Here is a 21,423-nt window from a genome sequence, read left to right as displayed (position 1 = left end):
GACACTTAATGACAGTTGTCATAAACATGCATAAAACCTCCTTCATATTCATGACATGTGTCATGATTATAAAGGTGTCATGTCAGTCTTATGCACACCCCTTCAAGTAAAGTGTTACCAATTTTTTTAACAATTAATTGTTAAACTCACACTATCGCATAATAATATTGATTGTTGAAGGATACCCTTCTAACATTTGATTGGTTGCCTGCAGCATCACTGTCCTGAATAATGAATGATCACTCCTAACGAGAGTTTTTCACACAGGCAGTGTTCAAGGCCTCCAAGCTTTCCGTGTCACCAGACCTCAACTACGTGTTACTGGCGTATGATGTCAGAAAGGTCAGAGGTCACAATGATTCTCAGGAGCTTTTCTTTACAAAAGGGCCAAAAAATAAATATCAAATAACAGGTCAAATCAAGCAAAACAGCTTCATGAATTATAGTCATGCACTGCAAACAATGATGTTCTTCCTCAGTGTTTCTGGCTTGTTTTCCAGCACAAATATCAAAACATTCTTAAATCAAGATATATTTACTTGAGAAGGAAAATGGCTGAAGATATTAAGTCTTGTTTTCTGAAGAAGAAAAAAAAGATCAGAATCAAGTGAGTTTTTGCTTAAAACAAGTACAAATATCTGCCAATGGGGTCAGAAAAATAAACTTAATTCAAAAAGGGAAAACAAGATTTTTCTGACCCAATTTGCACATATTTTACTTGTCAAAGCCTTTTTATATAATGCATTATAAAAGAATTTATTATGCCTTGTAATGCACCTTATAATGAATTATATGATCTCATGAATAATTATAACCACAGTTATAATACATTATAATGCTTATATATTCATTGTTGCGCCTTTAGAAAGTATAATGCATGACAAACAACTAATTATAAATGTAGGAATCTGCAAATATTATGATGCATTTTAGCTTTACATATTTATGAACAGATTTAATGCATTATACATAAAGTGTTAAGGATATTTGTTCTTGTTTTAATCAAAACTCACTTCATTTTGACACATTTTTCAGAAAACAACACTTAATATCTTCAGTCATTTTGCTTCTCAAGTAAATGTATCTTGATTTAAGAATGTTTAGTATTTTTTATCATTTTTTGCAGTGTGTTCAGTATAGACATTAATGTTTTGTGTAGCATTTTTTTTAGACTTATTCCATTTTGTCTTGTGTTTTTTTAGGTGTATCGATACTCCTACCTGGCATCTTACTTGATCTACAACTTACAAACACGGTATTTCTATTGTGTAAAACGCTTTAAAAATGAAGCTGACTTGACTATACAGACATGTAATGTGCATAAGAGAACAGGTATGTGTTGTTTAGTTTGTGTGTGTGTGTGTGTGTGTGTGTGTGTGTGTGTGTGTGTGTGTGTGTGTGTGTGTGTGTGTGTGTGTGTGTGTGTGTGTGTGTGTGTGTGTGTGTGTGTGTGTGTGTGTGTGTGTGCAGGGAAGTGCATGAACTGAATCCTCCGGAGGTCTCTGATTGTGTTCTACAGTTTGCATCATGGGGGAATCACGGCCAACAACTGGTGAGTAAAACACACAGACACACAACAACTGGTGAGTAAAACACACAGACACACAACAACTAGTGAGTAAAACACACAAACACACAACAACTGGTGAGTAAAACACACAGACACACAACAACTAGTGAGTAAAACACACAAACACACAACAACTAGTGAGTAAAACACACAGACACACAACAACTGGTGAGTAAAACACACAGACACACAACAACTGGTGAGTAAAACACACAGACACACAACAACTAGTGAGTAAAACACACAAACACACAACAACTGGTGAGTAAAACACACAGACACACAACAACTAGTGAGTAAAACACACAAACACACAACAACTAGTGAGTAAAACACACAGACACACAACAACTGGTGAGTAAAACACACAGACACACAACAACTGGTGAGTAAAACACACAGACACACAACAACTGGTGAGTAAAACACACAGACACACAACAACTAGTGAGTAAAACACACAAACACACAACAACTGGTGAGTAAAACACACAGACACACAACAACTAGTGAGTAAAACACACAAACACACAACAACTAGTGAGTAAAACACACAGACACACAACAACTGGTGAGTAAAACACACAGACACACAACAACTGGTGAGTAAAACACACAGACACACAACAACTAGTGAGTAAAACACACAAACACACAACAACTGGTGAGTAAAACACACAGACACACAACAACTAGTGAGTAAAACACACAAACACACAACAACTAGTGAGTAAAACACACAGACACACAACAACTGGTGAGTAAAACACACAGACACACAACAACTGGTGAGTAAAACACACAGACACACAACAACTAGTGAGTAAAACACACAAACACACAACAACTGGTGAGTAAAACACACAGACACACAACAACTAGTGAGTAAAACACACAAACACACAACAACTAGTGAGTAAAACACACAGACACACAACAACTGGTGAGTAAAACACACAGACACACAACAACTGGTGAGTAAAACACACAGACACACAACAACTGGTGAGTAAAACACACAGACACACAACAACTAGTGAGTAAAACACACAAACACACAACAACTGGTGAGTAAAACACACAGACACACAACAACTAGTGAGTAAAACACACAAACACACAACAACTAGTGAGTAAAACACACAGACACACAACAACTGGTGAGTAAAACACACAGACACACAACAACTGGTGAGTAAAACACACAGACACACAACAACTGGTGAGTAAAACACACAGACACACAACAACTAGTGAGTAAAACACACAAACACACAACAACTGGTGAGTAAAACACACAGACACACAACAACTAGTGAGTAAAACACACAAACACACAACAACTAGTGAGTAAAACACACAGACACACAACAACTGGTGAGTAAAACACACAGACACACAACAACTGGTGAGTAAAACACACAGACACACAACAACTGGTGAGTAAAACACACAGACACATTACTACTAGTGAGTAAAACACACAGACACACAACAACTGGTGAGTAAAACACACAGACACACAACAACTGGTGAGTAAAACACACACACACACACACACAACAACTGGTGAGTAAAACACACAGACACACAACAACTGGTGAGTAAAACACACACACACACACACACACAACAACTGGTGAGTAAAACACACAGACACACAACAACTGGTGAGTAAAACACACAAACACACAACAACTGGTGAGTAAAACACACAGACACACAACTAGAGTAAAACACACAGACACACAACAACTAGAGTAAAACACACAGACACACAACAACTGGTGAGTAAAACACACAGACACATTACTACTAGTGAGTAAAACACACAGACACACAACAACTGGTGAGTAAAACACACAGACACACAACTAGAGTAAAACACACAGACACACAACAACTAGAGTAAAACACACAGACACACAACAACTGGTGAGTAAAACACACAGACACATTACTACTAGTGAGTAAAACACACAGACACACAACAACTGGTGAGTAAAACACACAGACACACAACTACTAGTGAGTAAAACACACAGACACACAACTACTAGTGAGTAAAACACACAGACACACAACAACTGGTGAGTAAAACACACAGACACACAACAACTGGTGAGTAAAACACACAAACACACAACTACTAGTGAGTAAAACACACAGACACACAACAACTGGTGAGTAAAACACACAGACACACAACAACTGGTGAGTAAAACACACAGACACACAACTAGAGTAAAACACACAGACACACAACTACTGGTGAGTAAAACACACAGACACACAACAACTGGTGAGTAAAACACACAGACACACACAACTAGTGAGTAAAACACACAGACACACACAACTAGTGAGTAAAACATACAGACACACACAACTAGTGAGTAAAACACACAGACACACAACAACTGGTGAGTAAAACACACAGACACACAACAACTGGTGAGTAAAACACACAGACACACAACAACTGGTGAGTAAAACACACAGACACACAACAACTGGTGAGTAAAACACACAGACACATTACTACTAGTGAGTAAAACACACAGACACACAACAACTGGTGAGTAAAACACACAGACACACAACAACTGGTGAGTAAAACACACAGACACACAACAACTGGTGAGTAAAATACACAGACACACAACTACTAGTGAGTAAAACACACAGACACACAACTACTAGTGAGTAAAACACACAGACACACAACAACTGGTGAGTAAAACACACAGACACACAACAACTGGTGAGTAAAACACACAGACACACAACAACTGGTGAGTAAAACACACAAACACACAACTACTAGTGAGTAAAGCACACAGACACACAACAACTGGTGAGTAAAACACAGACACACAACTACTGGTGAGTAAAACACACAGACACATTACTACTAGTGAGTAAAACACACAGACACACAACAACTGGTGAGTAAAACACACAGACACACAACAACTGGTGAGTAAAACACACAGACACACAACAACTGGTGAGTAAAACACACAGACACACAACAACTAGTGAGTAAAACACACAGACACACAACAACTGGTGAGTAAAACACACAGACACACAACAACTGGTGAGTAAAACACACAGACACACAACAACTAGAGTAAAACACACAGACACACAACTACTAGTGAGTAAAACACACAGACACACAACAACTGGTGAGTAAAACACACAGACACACAACTACTAGTGAGTAAAACACACAGACACACAACAACTGGTGAGTAAAACACACAGACACACAACTACTAGTGAGTAAAACACACAGACACACAACAACTGGTGAGTAAAACACACAGACACACAACAACTGGTGAGTAAAACACACAGAGACACAACAACTGGTGAGTAAAACACACAAACACACAACTACTAGTGAGTAAAACACACAGACACACAACAACTGGTGAGTAAAACACACAGACACACAACTACTGGTGAGTAAAACACACAGACACACAACAACTGGTGAGTAAAACACACAGACACACACAACTAGTGAGTAAAACACACAGACACACACAACTAGTGAGTAAAACATACAGACACACACAACTAGTGAGTAAAACACACAGACACACAACAACTGGTGAGTAAAACACACAGACACACAACAACTGGTGAGTAAAACACACAGACACACAACAACTGGTGAGTAAAACACACAGACACATTACTACTAGTGAGTAAAACACACAGACACACAACAACTGGTGAGTAAAACACACAGACACACAACAACTGGTGAGTAAAACACACAGACACACAACAACTAGTGAGTAAAACACACAAACACACAACAACTGGTGAGTAAAACACACAGACACACAACAACTAGTGAGTAAAACACACAAACACACAACAACTAGTGAGTAAAACACACAGACACACAACAACTGGTGAGTAAAACACACAGACACACAACAACTGGTGAGTAAAACACACAGACACACAACAACTAGTGAGTAAAACACACAAACACACAACAACTAGTGAGTAAAACACACAGACACACAACAACTGGTGAGTAAAACACACAGACACACACAACTAGTGAGTAAAACACACAGACACACACAACTAGTGAGTAAAACATACAGACACACACAACTAGTGAGTAAAACACACAGACACACAACAACTGGTGAGTAAAACACACAGACACACAACTAGAGTAAAACACACAGACACACAACAACTAGAGTAAAACACACAAACACACAACAACTGGTGAGTAAAACACACAGACACACAACAACTAGTGAGTAAAACACACAAACACACAACAACTAGTGAGTAAAACACACAGACACACAACAACTGGTGAGTAAAACACACAGACACACACAACTAGTGAGTAAAACACACAGACACACACAACTAGTGAGTAAAACATACAGACACACACAACTAGTGAGTAAAACACACAGACACACAACAACTGGTGAGTAAAACACACAGACACACAACTAGAGTAAAACACACAGACACACAACAACTAGAGTAAAACACACAGACACACAACAACTGGTGAGTAAAACACACAGACACATTACTACTAGTGAGTAAAACACACAGACACACAACAACTGGTGAGTAAAACACACAGACACACAACTAGAGTAAAACACACAGACACACAACAACTAGAGTAAAACACACAGACACACAACAACTGGTGAGTAAAACACACAGACACATTACTACTAGTGAGTAAAACACACAGACACACAACAACTGGTGAGTAAAACACACAGACACACAACTACTAGTGAGTAAAACACACAGACACACAACAACTGGTGAGTAAAACACACAGACACACAACTACTAGTGAGTAAAACACACAGACACACAACAACTGGTGAGTAAAACACACAGACACACAACAACTGGTGAGTAAAACACACAGAGACACAACAACTGGTGAGTAAAACACACAAACACACAACTACTAGTGAGTAAAACACACAGACACACAACAACTGGTGAGTAAAACACACAGACACACAACTACTGGTGAGTAAAACACACAGACACACAACAACTGGTGAGTAAAACACACAGACACACACAACTAGTGAGTAAAACACACAGACACACACAACTAGTGAGTAAAACATACAGACACACACAACTAGTGAGTAAAACACACAGACACACAACAACTGGTGAGTAAAACACACAGACACACAACAACTGGTGAGTAAAACACACAGACACACAACAACTGGTGAGTAAAACACACAGACACATTACTTCTAGTGAGTAAAACACACAGACACACAACAACTGGTGAGTAAAACACACAGACACACAACAACTGGTGAGTAAAACACACAGACACACAACAACTGGTGAGTAAAATACACAGACACACAACTACTAGTGAGTAAAACACACAGACACACAACTACTAGTGAGTAAAACACACAGACACACAACAACTGGTGAGTAAAACACACAGACACACAACAACTGGTGAGTAAAACACACAGACACACAACAACTGGTGAGTAAAACACACAAACACACAACTACTAGTGAGTAAAGCACACAGACACACAACAACTGGTGAGTAAAACACAGACACACAACTACTGGTGAGTAAAACACACAGACACACAACAACTGGTGAGTAAAACACACAGACACATTACTACTAGTGAGTAAAACACACAGACACACAACAACTGGTGAGTAAAACACACAGACACACAACAACTGGTGAGTAAAACACACAGACACACAACAACTGGTGAGTAAAACACACAGACACACAACAACTAGTGAGTAAAACACACAGACACACAACAACTGGTGAGTAAAACACACAGACACACAACAACTGGTGAGTAAAACACACAAACACACAACAACTGGTGAGTAAAACACACAGACACACAACAACTAGTGAGTAAAACACACAGACACACAACAACTGGTGAGTAAAACACACAGACACACAACAACGGGTAAATAAAACACACAGACACACAACAACTGGTGAGTAAAACACACAGACACACAACCACTAGTGAGTAAAACACACAGACACACAACAACTAGTGAGTAAAACACACAGACACACAACAACGGGTGAGTAAAACACACAGACACACAACAACTAGTGAGTAAAACACACAGACACACACAACTAGTGAGTAAAACACATAGACACACAACAACTGGTGAGTAAAACACACAAACACACAACTACTAGTGAGTAAAACACACAGACACACAACAACTGGTGAGTAAAACACACAGACACACAACTACTGGTGAGTAAAACACAGACACATTACTACTAGTGAGTAAAACACACAGACACACAACAACTGGTGAGTAAAACACACAGACACACAACAACTGGTGAGTAAAACACACAGACACACAACAACTGGTGAGTAAAACACACAGACACACAACAACTAGTGAGTAAAACACACAGACACACAACAACTGGTGAGTAAAACACACAGACACACAACAACTGGTGAGTAAAACACACAAACACACAACAACTGGTGAGTAAAACACACAGACACACAACAACTAGTGAGTAAAACACACAGACACACAACAACTGGTGAGTAAAACACACAGACACACAACAACTGGTGAGTAAAACACACAGACACACAACAACTGGTGAGTAAAACACACAGACACACAACATCACACCACAGCACTATCAACGGCTCATTTATCCTAGTGGTGTGGATTACGAAACTGGAATATAAACACCAGGAAAACCATTATTCACAAGTTTTTGTGTGTCTGTGTTACACTACAACCCTGTTGAAAAGTGCTGGTTGTCTACCAGGCGTATCATCTATGGTGAAGCGACTTCATCAGAAACACCATGCTGGTTATGTTAGCTATGTTGGTCCACTGACTCGCCCAGCACAAAACAAGCACTAACCAGCATTGCGAATTTATAAGCTGATGTGAAACAGATCAAACTGAAAGAGCCTTAATTGGCCATATATATATATATATAGTGCAGTGCACCGAGCACACATGAAAATTTTATATGTGCAGGAGAGATATGAAAAATTGAAAATATCATGTCAAAAGTAGCTGCAGTCTTGTAAGAAGCAACGGTAAAGATGGAATATGTATTTAGGCTACATCAGCCATTGAAGTCAGTGACAATATTTATAATTATAAGAAATGAAAACTAAATCTGGGACTCAACCTGTCGATTCTGGGAGCTGGGAACCGGGAGTAATGGGGGGAAAAATTCGGCATCTTTAAAATCGATGGAGCCAAATGCTATGTAAAATGATTCATAACACACTGATCTGCTGGACAAACACGTGGAAAAGGCTTGACACACAACGCGTTGAAAATTACTAGCCCTATATGTGTGATTTGGGTTTCATAAACCCTTAAACATTCATCTAAACGGGTATAATATTAGTTATAATAAAAGTTAGACCAAACAAAACCACTTATAAACCAAAGTTTACAGTTAACATTTATATCTTGCAGCCTATAGTCAAGATGATGACTTTTACATTGAAAATAATCTGGAATAACAATTTCAACACATTAAGAAAACTAAATGAATGTTTAATTTTAGAACTCCCTGAAACGCCTCCATTGTAGTCTTGAGTTTCTTCCGGGAACGAACACGTCACAATATTCCTCATTTAAATAATAAATATGCAGAATAAAGGGGCGGGGCCTGGTTGAGTGAGTTAGTAGTGTGTTAAACTGGTGGTTATGGGAAGGGGCGGGACATTTCCCAAACACACTCGAATCGCTCGACCAATCACAACACACTGATTCAGTCGACCAATCAGAGCACAGTGCGCTTTTCAGAAGGAGGGGCTTCATAGAGACAGGAACTAAACAGAGCGTTACATACTGACAGACTGGGAAGAGAGGAGCCGCAACAATGGAGAATATGAGGAAAATAATCAACATTCAAGCATGAAAACCTGTTCTAGTAGAGAACTAGACTTTAATGGCAAGCTGTTGTAGCTTAAATTGTACCCAGCCTTACTCGTCGTAATTACATTTTTACTAGTAAGAATTCAATTAGAGAGCTCTTTAATTCAATTTTTACTAGTAAACAAAACGAATTAAAGATGTATAATTGCAGAGCTCTGTAATTGAATTAAAGAGCTCTGCAATTGCATTCTTACTAGTAACAACTGAAATAGAGAGCTCTCGAATTGAATTAAAGAGCTCTGCAATTGAGTTGTCACTAGTAAGAATTGAATTAGAGAGCTCTGTAATAAAAAATGAATGGAAGTCAAAGGAGACATATGATATGACTAGTAAAAATTCATTTGTAGAACTCTCTAATTGTAATTGCTACTAGTACGAATTGAATTGTAAAGCTCTCTAATTGAATTCTTACTAGTAAAAATGAAATTACGATGAGTAAGGCTGGGTACAATTTAAGCTAAAACGGCTTGCCATAGACTTTGAAAAAGGGCGTAATAAGTCCTCTTTAGTGACTGACAGCCGTGGACTCAAGCCTTCTTTCTTTCTCTCTCTGTCTCAGGTATACATATTTGAGAATAATATCTACTATCAGCCAGAAGTGAAGAGCAGTTCTCTAAGACTGACGTCATCGGGGCAAGATGGCCTCATATTTAATGGAATAACTGACTGGCTTTATGAGGGTAACACACCATCATCACACTGTTATGAACAACACAAGCCAAGCCACTGCATATTATTTGAATGAATCTGACCTGTTTGAATCTGTGTCTCTGATTGGCTGTTAGAGGAGGTCTTGCGTTCTTCAGTCGCTCACTGGTGGTCTCCATCAGGATCCAGTCTGGCATTTCTCACCATCAACGACACTCTTGTACCCAACGAGCAGCTTCCGCGTTTCACAGGGATGCTTTATCCTCGTGGACATCAGTATCCATACCCGAAGGTTAGCCGCACATCCGTCTGCCTCAACCTGCTATTGAATACGTATCTTACAAAAGGTTAAAGGAGTAGTTCACTTCAGAGTTAAAATGTCCTGATAATTTACTCTCAGGTTATCCAAGATATTCATGTCTTTCTTTCTTCAGTCGAAAATAAATTATGGTTTTGAGGAAAACATTCCAGGATTTTTCTATATAGTGACTTCAATGGGGTCCAACTGAAGGTCGAGATTCAGTGCAGCTTCAAAGTCTCGACACGATCCAGCCGAGGAATAAGAGTCTCATCTAGACAAACCAGCGGCCATTTTGAAAAAATAAATAAACATTTATATTCTTTTTAACTGCAAATGCTCATCTTGCACTAGCTGTGATGCGCCACACATTATGTAATCAGGTTGAAAGGTCACGCGTGTTTCTGTTTAAAAATGTAGGATAGGGTGAAAAACTCGTCCGACATCGTTGTTTTACCTTTTATTTATTTAAGTTATTTGTAAATGGTGTTTGACTTAGTCTTTGCATGTTGGCTTTGTAAACACTGGCTCGGTTCTTCCGCCTACGTCACGCGTGACCTTTCATCGTGATTACGTAATGTGTGGCGCATCACAGCTAGTGCAAGATGAGCATTTGAGGTTAAAAAGAATATAAATGTTTTTTTGTTTTGTTTTTCAAAATGTCCGCTGGTTTGTCTAGATGAGACTCTTATTCCTCGGCTGGATCGTGTCGAGACTTTGAAGCTGCACTGAAACTCACATTTGGACCTTCGACCCGTTGGACCCCATTGAAGTCACTATATGGAGAAACATCCTGGAGTGTTTTCCTCAAAACCTTAATTCCTTTTCGACTGAAGAAAGAAAGAAATTAGAAAGACAACAGAACTCTGGATTTCACTTCATTTCACTGTGTGCGACAGGCTGGACAGGCCAATCCTGAAGTGACACTGAATGTGGTCAGTGTGAACGGATCCACACACACTACACAACTCCTGCCTCCCGACAGCTTACAGAGAAGGTACCACACACACACACACACACACACACTACACAACTCCTGCCTCCCGACAGCTTACAGAGAAGGTACCCCACACACACACACACACACACACACACACACACACACTACACAACTCCTGCCTCCCGACAGCTTACAGAGAAGGTACCCCACACACACACACACACACACACACACACACACACACACACACACACACACACACACACACTACACAACTCCTGCCTCCCGACAGCTTACAGAGAAGGTACCCCCCACACACACACACACACACACACACACACTACACAACTCCTGCCTCCCGACAGCTTACAGAGAAGGTAACACACACACACACACACACACACACACACACACACAACTCCTGCCTCCCGACAGCTTACAGAGAAGGTACCCCCCACACACACACACACACACACTACACAACTCCTGCCTCCCGACAGCTTACAGAGAAGTTACCCCACACACACACACACACACACACACACACACACTACACAACTCCTGCCTCCCGACAGCTTACAGAGAAGGTACCCCACACACACACACACACACACACACACACTACACAACTCCTGCCTCCCGACAGCTTACAGAGAAGGTACCACACACACACACACACACACACACACACACACACACACTACACAACTCCTGCACCCCGACAGCTTACAGAGAAGGTACCACACACACACACACACACACACACACACACACACACACACTACACAACTCCTGCCTCCCGACAGCTTACAAAGAAGGTACCACACACACACACACACACACACACACACAACTCCTGCCTCCCGACAGCTTACAGAGAAGGTACCCCCCACACACACACACACACACACTACACAACTCCTGCCTCCCGACAGCTTACAGAGAAGTTACCCCACACACACACACACACACACACACACACACACACACACTACACAACTCCTGCCTCCCGACAGCTTACAGAGAAGGTACCCCACACACACACACACACACACACACACACACACACTACACAACTCCTGCAAGTGTAATCTATTAAATGCAAATAACAAATCAATTAATACCTTTAAATATGAAGTGTCAGTATAATATTTGTTATTTTAATAATTTGTAGGGCTTGTTTTGTTTGTTTTATTGAGAAGTTGGTTAATCAGGACGATATGAGATCGTGAACTAAAACTCTTCCCTTTTGTTATACAAATGTGTCATTAAATTGGTCTACAAATTTATAAAACTTTTAAAAACCATATATAAGACACTGGCTCATGGGAACCATTATAATTTCAAAACGGTTATGATGTAACAAAGCCTCGTTTACTAAAATCTTTGTAAAGTTTGATGCACGCTCCGAATCACTGTTTCAAAACGAATGATTCGCAAAGGTTTCAAAGCTTCACGAAGCGCGTTTCGAAAACACCCATCAGTAAAAACGTCTCAGGTTACAAATGTAACCTTTGTTCCCTGAGAACAGGGAACGAGACAATACGTCATCGACGTTATGGGGAACGCCTCAGGCGTGACAGGTGTCTGAAATCACTATCAAATCACGTCAATCACATTGACCGGCGACAGCCCGTGAATCATTAGCGTGAATGATTAACGTGCGACCTGGAAGTATATAAGGGCGCCTTGCAAACATGACAAATCACCTTATCGTCTGAAGGGACTGTACGGCAGGCAAGCCCCGAGGCATGGCAGGGAGACGTATTGCCTCGTTCCCTGTTCTCAGGGAACAAAGGTTACATTTGTAACCTGAGACGTTCCCTTTCGAAGGGAACTCAACAATACGTCATCGACGTTATGGGGAACGATATACCCACGCCGCCATGCTGAGGGGAGTGCATGCCCTCAGGCAGTGACAACTGTCCGAACAAATTCAAATGAAATGCTAGAACCACTCACCCTCAGGTCACACTGGGCTGTCAGTGACAGCATTCCCTACGGTCATAGCCCAAGCTATAAGCCTAACAGGAAAACCTCCATAAACATAGTTAAATGAAAGCCTACCTGGGCCTGCTCAAAGGCCTAGGACCACAACTTAAATTAGAAGGGGCCCCTTCTAGGGAACGTGGCTAGGGAATCCGAAGGAACCCCAGCCAGTCACTATTCAGGGGAACGTACTCACCCCGATATGCCACCAGGACGGCCTGACCTGGCGTCAGATACATAGACACTTAGTCTGGCCACTTCCTGTCTGTCCGAAGACAGAGCCTCTGGAAAAAAGCCTTAAGTAAGGCATCCAACCCGAGGGACTGCGACGCTGGCAGTGAACCACTCGGCCCGGATCTCAGAGACGGGATATCCCGGAGAGTATGACTCAGCATAGTGCTTTATGACCCTTGCTAGCGAGGGGAGTTTCTCTACTCGATCCATGGATCAACCCAGTGTTTGCAAACACTGAGGAGGCCTGTGAAGGCCTAATGGCTGATCTAACCGGGAGGCCTCACGAGAGGCCTACGACCGTCTGACCAGACTCAGGAAGCCGCATGCTCATAGAGACCCTCAGTGAGGGGAGCACAAGGTCTGCCTGGTAGGCAAACCAGGCTGTAGGCAGGAAAGGTTCCAGGAGGGAACAAATAGCAGAGAATAAACACTTTAGCGAGCCAGGGCGCAAGCTCGCCCTCAGCAGCTGCCTATTAAGGCTAGCTGAAACTGATAGCAAGAGGCCACTAGCTTCATAAACCCAGCACCATTAGAGAAACATTACAGGGAGGCCCGGAGAGGCCTACTACCTGATAACCACAGTATGTGGGGAGCTCACCTTCAGGGAGGCCTGGTGAGGCCTGCTACCTTACAACCACAGTATGTGGGGAGCTCACCTTCAGGGAGGCCTGGTGAGGCCTGCTACCTTACAACCACAATATGTGGGGAGCTCACCTTCAGGGAGGCCTGGTGAGGCCTACTACCTGATTGCTACAGTCTGTGGGAACTCACCTTCAGGGAGGCCTGGTAAGGCCTACTACCTGATAGCAACAGTATGTGGTCACCCACAGGGAGGCCTAGAGAGGCCTACTACCTGATAACCACAGTATGTGGGAACTCACCTTCAGGGAGGCCCGGTGAGGCCTGCTACCCTACAACCACAGTATGTGGGGAGCTCACCTTCAGGGAGGCCTGGTGAGGCCTGCTACCTTACAACCACAGTATGTGGGGAGCTCACCTTCAGGGAGGCCTGGTGAGGCCTGCTACCTTACAACCACAGTATGTGGGGAGCTCACCTTCAGGGAGGCCTGGTGAGGCCTACTACCTGATTGCTACAGTCTGTGGGAACTCACCTTCAGGGAGGCCTGGTAAGGCCTACTACCTGATAGCAACAGTATGTGGTCACCTACAGGGAGGCCTAGAGAGGCCTACTACCTGATAGCGATAGTACGTGGGGAACTCACCCTCAGGGAGGCCTGGTGAGGCCTGCTACCTGATAATCACAGCATGTGGGAACTCGTTTTCAGGGAGGCCCAGTGAGGCCTACTACCTGACAGCCATAATATCTGGGAGCTTTTTACTGCTACCCGATAGTAAGCCAGGCTAGCTGTCCAGTTGCCCGTCCTTGGGCTTGTCTCTTCAGGGAGGCCTGGTGAGGCCTACTACCTGATAACCATCTTAAGTGGGAATTCACCTTCAGGGAGGCCTGAGGGGCCTACCACCTGATAGCAACTGGTAGCTGAGTCCTGGTGACAGTTCCAAGGTGGCCTGCTAAGGCCAGCCAGCTGGGGACTCGCCTATCAGGGAGGCCTGGTTGGGCCTACTAGCTGACAGCAAGTCAATTCTGCTACAAAGGAACACTGTTGGGAACCATACCACACCAAGGAACTATTGGGCCCACCCACAGGAGGCCTAGTACGGCTAGCTACCTGTAGCAGCTATAAAGTATGTCCCACAATGTTGGGACTCACCTCAGAGGAAGCCTGTTTAAGGCCTACTACCCACCGGTGAGTCAACTGCCCGAACCACCAAAGCCAACCATTTCTCTCGAGAAGTGGCCTACAGCGCCCTATTGGGGGCTGCCCATACAAGGAGGCCTGCTGAGGCCTACTACCTGATGGCGCAGCCTTCGTTGGCAGATAAGCTGTTTACACAGCGCCTACAGCATCCTGGTGCCTAATCACATTGCCCATGGCAGTGTCCTCAGCATAGAGAGCTAATACCCTTAGAACAAGGGGAGTACAACATACGCCACTCTGCCTCAGTGGAGGCCCCAGTTAGTCAGGGGCCTACCATCTATGCATGGGCGTCAGCACAGGGCAATGCTCTGGCTTCAGGGGTGCGAACTTCGACCAAAGAAGAAGTGAAGGCTTACTTCATACTCGACCCGAGCCATAGTAGTGCGTGGTAGGATAAAAACAGAACTGGGAGTGAAGTGCTCAGACCTACCCTGAATCACAGGGGAATACTCACACCTCACCCTGAGTTTACCAGGGTGCGGGCCTGCCAGCGGCTCTAGGGGTAACAGAAAAACATCTGTGCCCAACCTAGGGGAGTGGGGCTTGAATGAAAGCCAACCACCTACAACCCACAGCCTGAGCAGTAGCTCAGCAAGGTATTAGTGAAGCCTACACTGGCGGCCTAAATCCGTAGGCCAGTTCTGCACGGCAGGGTCGGGCAGGAGACTCAGTCTTCTTCGTGAAGCGAAAGACGGCCTAACCCTGCTCAAAAGGACTTATATACCACGGAGGCCTAACTGAGGCCTACCATGTCCTTATAAACCATCCTCTGCACCACGCTGCATTACTCTAGTCACCCCAGAATGCAGAGAAGGGGGTGGGCCTTGGCCTAACGACTCCCATGGGAGGAGGCTGATTATACAGGGATGCCAAAACCTACATTCACAAAGTGAAGGGTCAGAGGAAGAAATGTTAATTTTAGCAGAACGCCTCTAATATCCCTGGCACAGCCTAGGCCAGCTACAGAGGCGGCCCTGATGAGGGCCAACCTGTAAGCATAGATCTATCTGAGGGCTCAGAGGAGCCACAGCCTACTAAAGAATATAGTCTGTATTATTCCATACAAAGGGCTGCAGAACGCTCAACCTAATGAAAACTCAACAGAGCTCAAGGGGCGAAATACTCAGAAAAGTCAAACGGTCCCATGGGCCGGACATAAGATCTATCTGAAGCTCTAGCGTCAGTCAACACTCTAAGAAAACATTCTATCAGAGAGAGACCAACTACTCTACCCTGAGGTGGCTAATAGCCCGAAGGCTAACATAGTTATCATTCTGGCCACCTAACGGGGAACTTCAGGGCCCTGATAATCCAAAAAAGTTCTCTTACCTTATTACCTTGACATGGTCCCATAACTCTATACAGGGAACGAGGTCTGTAAAGAGAAACATATTATTTTTTAATCACAAAAAATACTCTTTGAAAGACCAGCAGCTCACCTGCGGCGTGCAAAGTGAAGACTCACCAGACAGTTCTTCATGAACATGGGGTCTACCACCTTTACATACCTGAAAGAGGCACTCTCACTAACCAAGCCGAGGCGGGCCATCAGAACATTGTTCTAACCATGAGCCCAGCCTCAGGCCTGATGTAAGAAGCGCCTGGGGAGTCGGGGAAGAGAGGAAAAGGCAAAGATATAATCACGCCCTCAGGGAAGATGATCCAAGACCAACGCAACGTGCGTTTGTGCCGGATCACCTCCCTCAGATCCCTCTTCCCATCCACGCATACCCACGCTCTCCTATCCTCTCAACATCAGCGAACTAGCCCGCTGATGTTGGTGGATACAGGCAGAGTATGGGTTCTTCCATGTCCTCTTGATCTCAGTATGAGATCGGGAAGAAATGAAAGGCTCACCTGAGCTGGTGGTTCTATGACCGGGGAAAAACCGCTCTCATCGCGAGCGATTTCTCCCCCAACGAGCAGCCACGGCAGCTGTTTTGCAGCCTGCCCGCGGCGCGTTCTATAATACCAACCAGCTCAGCATACACGGGGCAGGGTGGCTGAGAAGATACAGGAAAATATTTTATTATTTCCACCCTCATCAGCCATCTCCTGTTTGTCCGGGAGAGCGCTTGCTGCCGGACTAAGTTTTCCCTTTTTTTTTTTTTTTTTAAACTTCATCCAAATGCAGCTTCTCATCAGCCGCCGCATCGTCTGAGAGGATTACACCCCTCTCAAGGCGATCGGCGAGCTTCAGCTGTGACATCCAGATGCTGAACCCTCTTCTCTCGAGAAGAGGGACAGGCGTGATCACAATTTGTACAGGCAGTTCCCTCGAGAACCGCCTGTGCGCGTCTTCCTTCCCAGACAAAAAATGCACAGTTCACGTGTGTCACCCGGCTACAAATATCTTGGGCACGGGTCTGCACACTTCTGAAAGCATTTCATAATTACCTGATTTTCAAAGCAGTTACAGACAAAACAGTCCCTGAAGACGAAAAGATGATTTGTCATGTTTGCAAGGCGCCCTTATATACTTCCAGGTCGCACGTTAATCATTCACGCTAATGATTCACGGGCTGTCGCCGGTCAATGTGATTGACATGATTTGATAGTGATTTCAGACACCTGTCACGCCTGAGGCGTTCCCCATAACGTCGATGACGTATTGTTGAGTTCCCTTCGAAAGGGAACTGTATTTATGTTCGTCTTTCTTTAGTGTGTAATGTTGCTGTTTGAGCATGAAAAAGCTCCAATATCAGTGTCACTGTTTCTGACCAAGAAGCACTTGACCAATCACAACACACTGATCCAGCCGACCAATCAGAGCACAGTGTGCTTTTCAGAAGGAGGGGCTTCATAGAGACAGGAACTAAACAGAGCCTTACTGACAGACTGGGAAGAGTGGAGCCGCAACAATGGAGAATATGGGGAAAATAATCAACATTCAAACAGGAAAACCTCAAAAATAACATCAAGACTTTGAAAAAAAAGCATAACAGGTCCTCTTTAATAAGACTTTTCCATTTCTAAACGTTCAGATGTTCATAATGTTTGAGCTGACAGCCTGTGCCTGTGTGTGTGTGTGTTTGTGTGTGTGTGTGTGTGTGTGTTGTGTGTGTGTGTGTGTGTGTGTGTGTGTGTGTGTGTGTGCAGCGAGCTCTACATCAGCATGGTGCAGTGGGTAACAGACGAGTGTCTTGCTGTACGCTGGTTGAACCGTCCCCAGAACGCCTCCATTCTCACACTGTGCTACACACACATGGGGAAATGTGTGGCGGTGAGCGTTTCTCAAACACGCCATTCATGAGAGAGAATCTGAATTGAATTGGCCTCAACAAGTTGAGCTAGAAGAGGAATTTACTGAACTGAAACTCAAAGAAATTAAACACAGATGCATTCTGGGAAATGAAGTGTTCTTCCATCCTGGTCTATCCTTTCAAGGAAATTCAAGGACTTCAATTTCAATTAATTCTACTTCCTTGCATTAATCATTCTGGTTGCTACCTCAATTCCAATTAAGGAACTGAGTTGGAATTTAAAAGGCATCTCAATTCACTTCTGAATGGCACACAGCACTGACACACACACACATATACTGCGTACGATGCAAACACATATAAACATTGCTTTTGGTCTCTCATTGCAGAAGCATGTCATGACATCAGACACATGGATTGACAGACAGGTAAAGATTACGTCACTTTAGACTTTGCCATATTTTTTTCCCTTAGTTGAAGTAACCTGTCGCTCTCATCTGATTTGTGCAGAATGAAAAACCAGTTTTCTCTAAAGATGGAGCAACATTTCTCATGACATCTCCACTCAGAAGCGGAGACCGCGGATCCTTCAGACACCTCGCCATGATGTCAGAGCAGGTTTAAAAGTGCACAAACCATACACAAATAAAACATATTTCACCCTGATCTGACTTTAAAGGGCTCGTATTATGCTTTTTTCCCATGTTTATATTTCTTTAGTGTGTAATGTTGCTGTTTGAGCATGAAAAAGCTCTGTAAAGTAACAAAGTTATTCTCTATATCAGTGTCAGTGTTTCTGAACTCCTGAAACGCCTCCATTGTAGTCTTAAGTTTCTCCCGGGAACTACACGTCACAATATTCATCATTTAAATAATTCATGCGCAGAATAAAGGGGCGGGGCCTGGTTGAGTGAGTTAGTAGTGTGTTAAACTGGCGGTTATGGTAAGGGGCGGGACATTTCCCAAACACACTCAAAGCGCTCGACCAATCACAACACAGTGATCCAGTCGACCAATCAGAGCACAGTGCGCTATTCAGAAGGAGGGGCTTCATAGAGACAGGAACTAAACAGGGGGGCGTTTCCCAAAGCCAACTGTGGTCACAAGTTCCGTCGTTACCAATAGTGTTCAATGGAGGCCAATGATGCTTTTGGGAAGATTTGGGATATTTGGCCTGTCCAAATATCCACACTTGTGGTCTTTGCACTTGACCACTTGTCTGCTGCTTACATGACGTATTTCCTGTATTTGGTCCAAGTGTTTAAGCAGGCGTGACGACCACAAGTGTGTTGAATGTTTAATTCACTTGTGTTGCAAAAATGCAAATGTTTACAGAGCTTTATTTAGATTTTCAACACTTTGTATTTTAAAATAAACTACTAAATGTCTATTCAGTAGTACCCATGTAACAGAAGACTATTTTAAAATTGTGGTGCTTTTAATTAAGTGATAAAAAGCAGTTGCAAATGTTGTAAAAAAAAAAAGTAAAAATACACATAGCCTATTCATCTTTGCACCAATAAAAATATACAACACTTTATGTTTTACTACCAAAGTAATATCTACAGGTGAAACTCGAAAAATTTGAATATCCTGCAAAAGTTCATTTATTTCAGTAATTCAACTTAAAAGGTGAAACTAATATATTATATAGACTCATTACATGCAAAGTGAGATATTTCAAGTCTTTATTTGTTATAATTGTAATGATTATGGCTTACAGCTTATGAAAACCCCAAATTCAAAATTAGAATATTGTGAAAAGGTTTTCATATCTGTAAGCCATAATCATCACCATTATAACAAATAAAGGCTTGAAATATCTCACTTTGCATGTAATGAGTCTATATAATATATTAGTTTCACATTTTAAGATGAATTACTGAAATAAATGAACTTTTGCAGGATATTCTAATTTTTCGAGTTTCACCTGTAATTCATTTAGCTTAGTTACAGTGGAATGTTCTCCTCAACATCTCAGGATTTCGGGGGACGTGAGCATAATGCATGCATGCAATCCCGAACATAATGCATGATGGGAAACGTTTAGCCTTGAATACTGCTTAGGAGCAGCATTGGAGATCGTGTGCGTTCAGGGAAAATGCACTTGGCATTTTCAATTGCGCATTTACTTCCAGTTGCGTGCATGTGCTCTCAAGTGGCAAAGACCGCAAGTGTGGGTGTTTGGACAGGCCCACAGACTGGGAAGAGAGTCATATGGGAAAAATAAGGTGGATTTTGAACTTTGAAGGATGAAAACCTGTTGTACTAGAGTAGAGCCTCCCCAAAAAATCACGTCTTTAAATGAGTGTGTTTTACCTCTTCTGCTTTCAGCCTGAAGATGAAGAGGTCAGCATGCGTCACCTGACCTCAGGCACCTGGGAGGTCACCGAGATCCTGACCTACGATGAAAAGAGGGATACAGTGTGAGTCACTTGTTCACACACAAACACACACACACGAGCCTATTAAATGTCTGACACGTTGTGCGTTTTCATCCAGATATTTTCTCAGTACTGAGGCTGGGTTCAGTCACAGGCACCTGTACAGGTCAGACTCACTGATTCTACACACACTTCTTTGTTTTTATTCATCCTGAATGCCTCACATTACAGCAGTGTGACCTTTGACCTCCAGGGTGAGCACGGTGGATCCCTTCCACCGCGAGTGCTTGAGCTGTTCTTTGTTTAAACCTCACTGTTCATTCTATGAAGCCTCACTGAGTCCACAAGGACGAGCTGTGCTGCTGAACTGCAGGGGTA

At 42.9% G+C, this 21,423-nt stretch overlaps 1 protein-coding gene across 1 annotated transcript in view; it reads left to right on the top strand.

Moving 5' to 3' along the window:
* The window catches only part of LOC130105382 (inactive dipeptidyl peptidase 10-like), a 55,571-nt gene that overhangs the window by 10,440 nt on the left and 23,708 nt on the right, over positions 1-21,423 (top strand). Inside the window, exons 5-16 of the mRNA XM_056271368.1 lie at positions 268-342; positions 1,203-1,255; positions 1,471-1,552; positions 10,131-10,251; positions 10,357-10,511; positions 11,417-11,514; positions 18,558-18,681; positions 19,051-19,089; positions 19,172-19,279; positions 20,996-21,087; positions 21,164-21,211; positions 21,299-21,420. Of these exons, the coding sequence (XP_056127343.1) occupies positions 268-342; positions 1,203-1,255; positions 1,471-1,552; positions 10,131-10,251; positions 10,357-10,511; positions 11,417-11,514; positions 18,558-18,681; positions 19,051-19,089; positions 19,172-19,279; positions 20,996-21,087; positions 21,164-21,211; positions 21,299-21,420 (1,117 nt within the window). The remainder of the gene's footprint in view (positions 1-267; positions 343-1,202; positions 1,256-1,470; positions 1,553-10,130; positions 10,252-10,356; positions 10,512-11,416; positions 11,515-18,557; positions 18,682-19,050; positions 19,090-19,171; positions 19,280-20,995; positions 21,088-21,163; positions 21,212-21,298; positions 21,421-21,423) is intronic.

The sequence above is a fragment of the Rhinichthys klamathensis genome, unplaced genomic scaffold, assembly GCF_029890125.1.
Source record: "Rhinichthys klamathensis goyatoka isolate OS25496 unplaced genomic scaffold, OSU_Roscu_1.1 h1tg000318l_1, whole genome shotgun sequence".
Taxonomy (NCBI): domain Eukaryota; kingdom Metazoa; phylum Chordata; class Actinopteri; order Cypriniformes; family Leuciscidae; genus Rhinichthys; species Rhinichthys klamathensis.
Note: the sequence above shows the minus strand (reverse complement) of the source record. Positions and strands in the feature narration are given on the sequence as shown.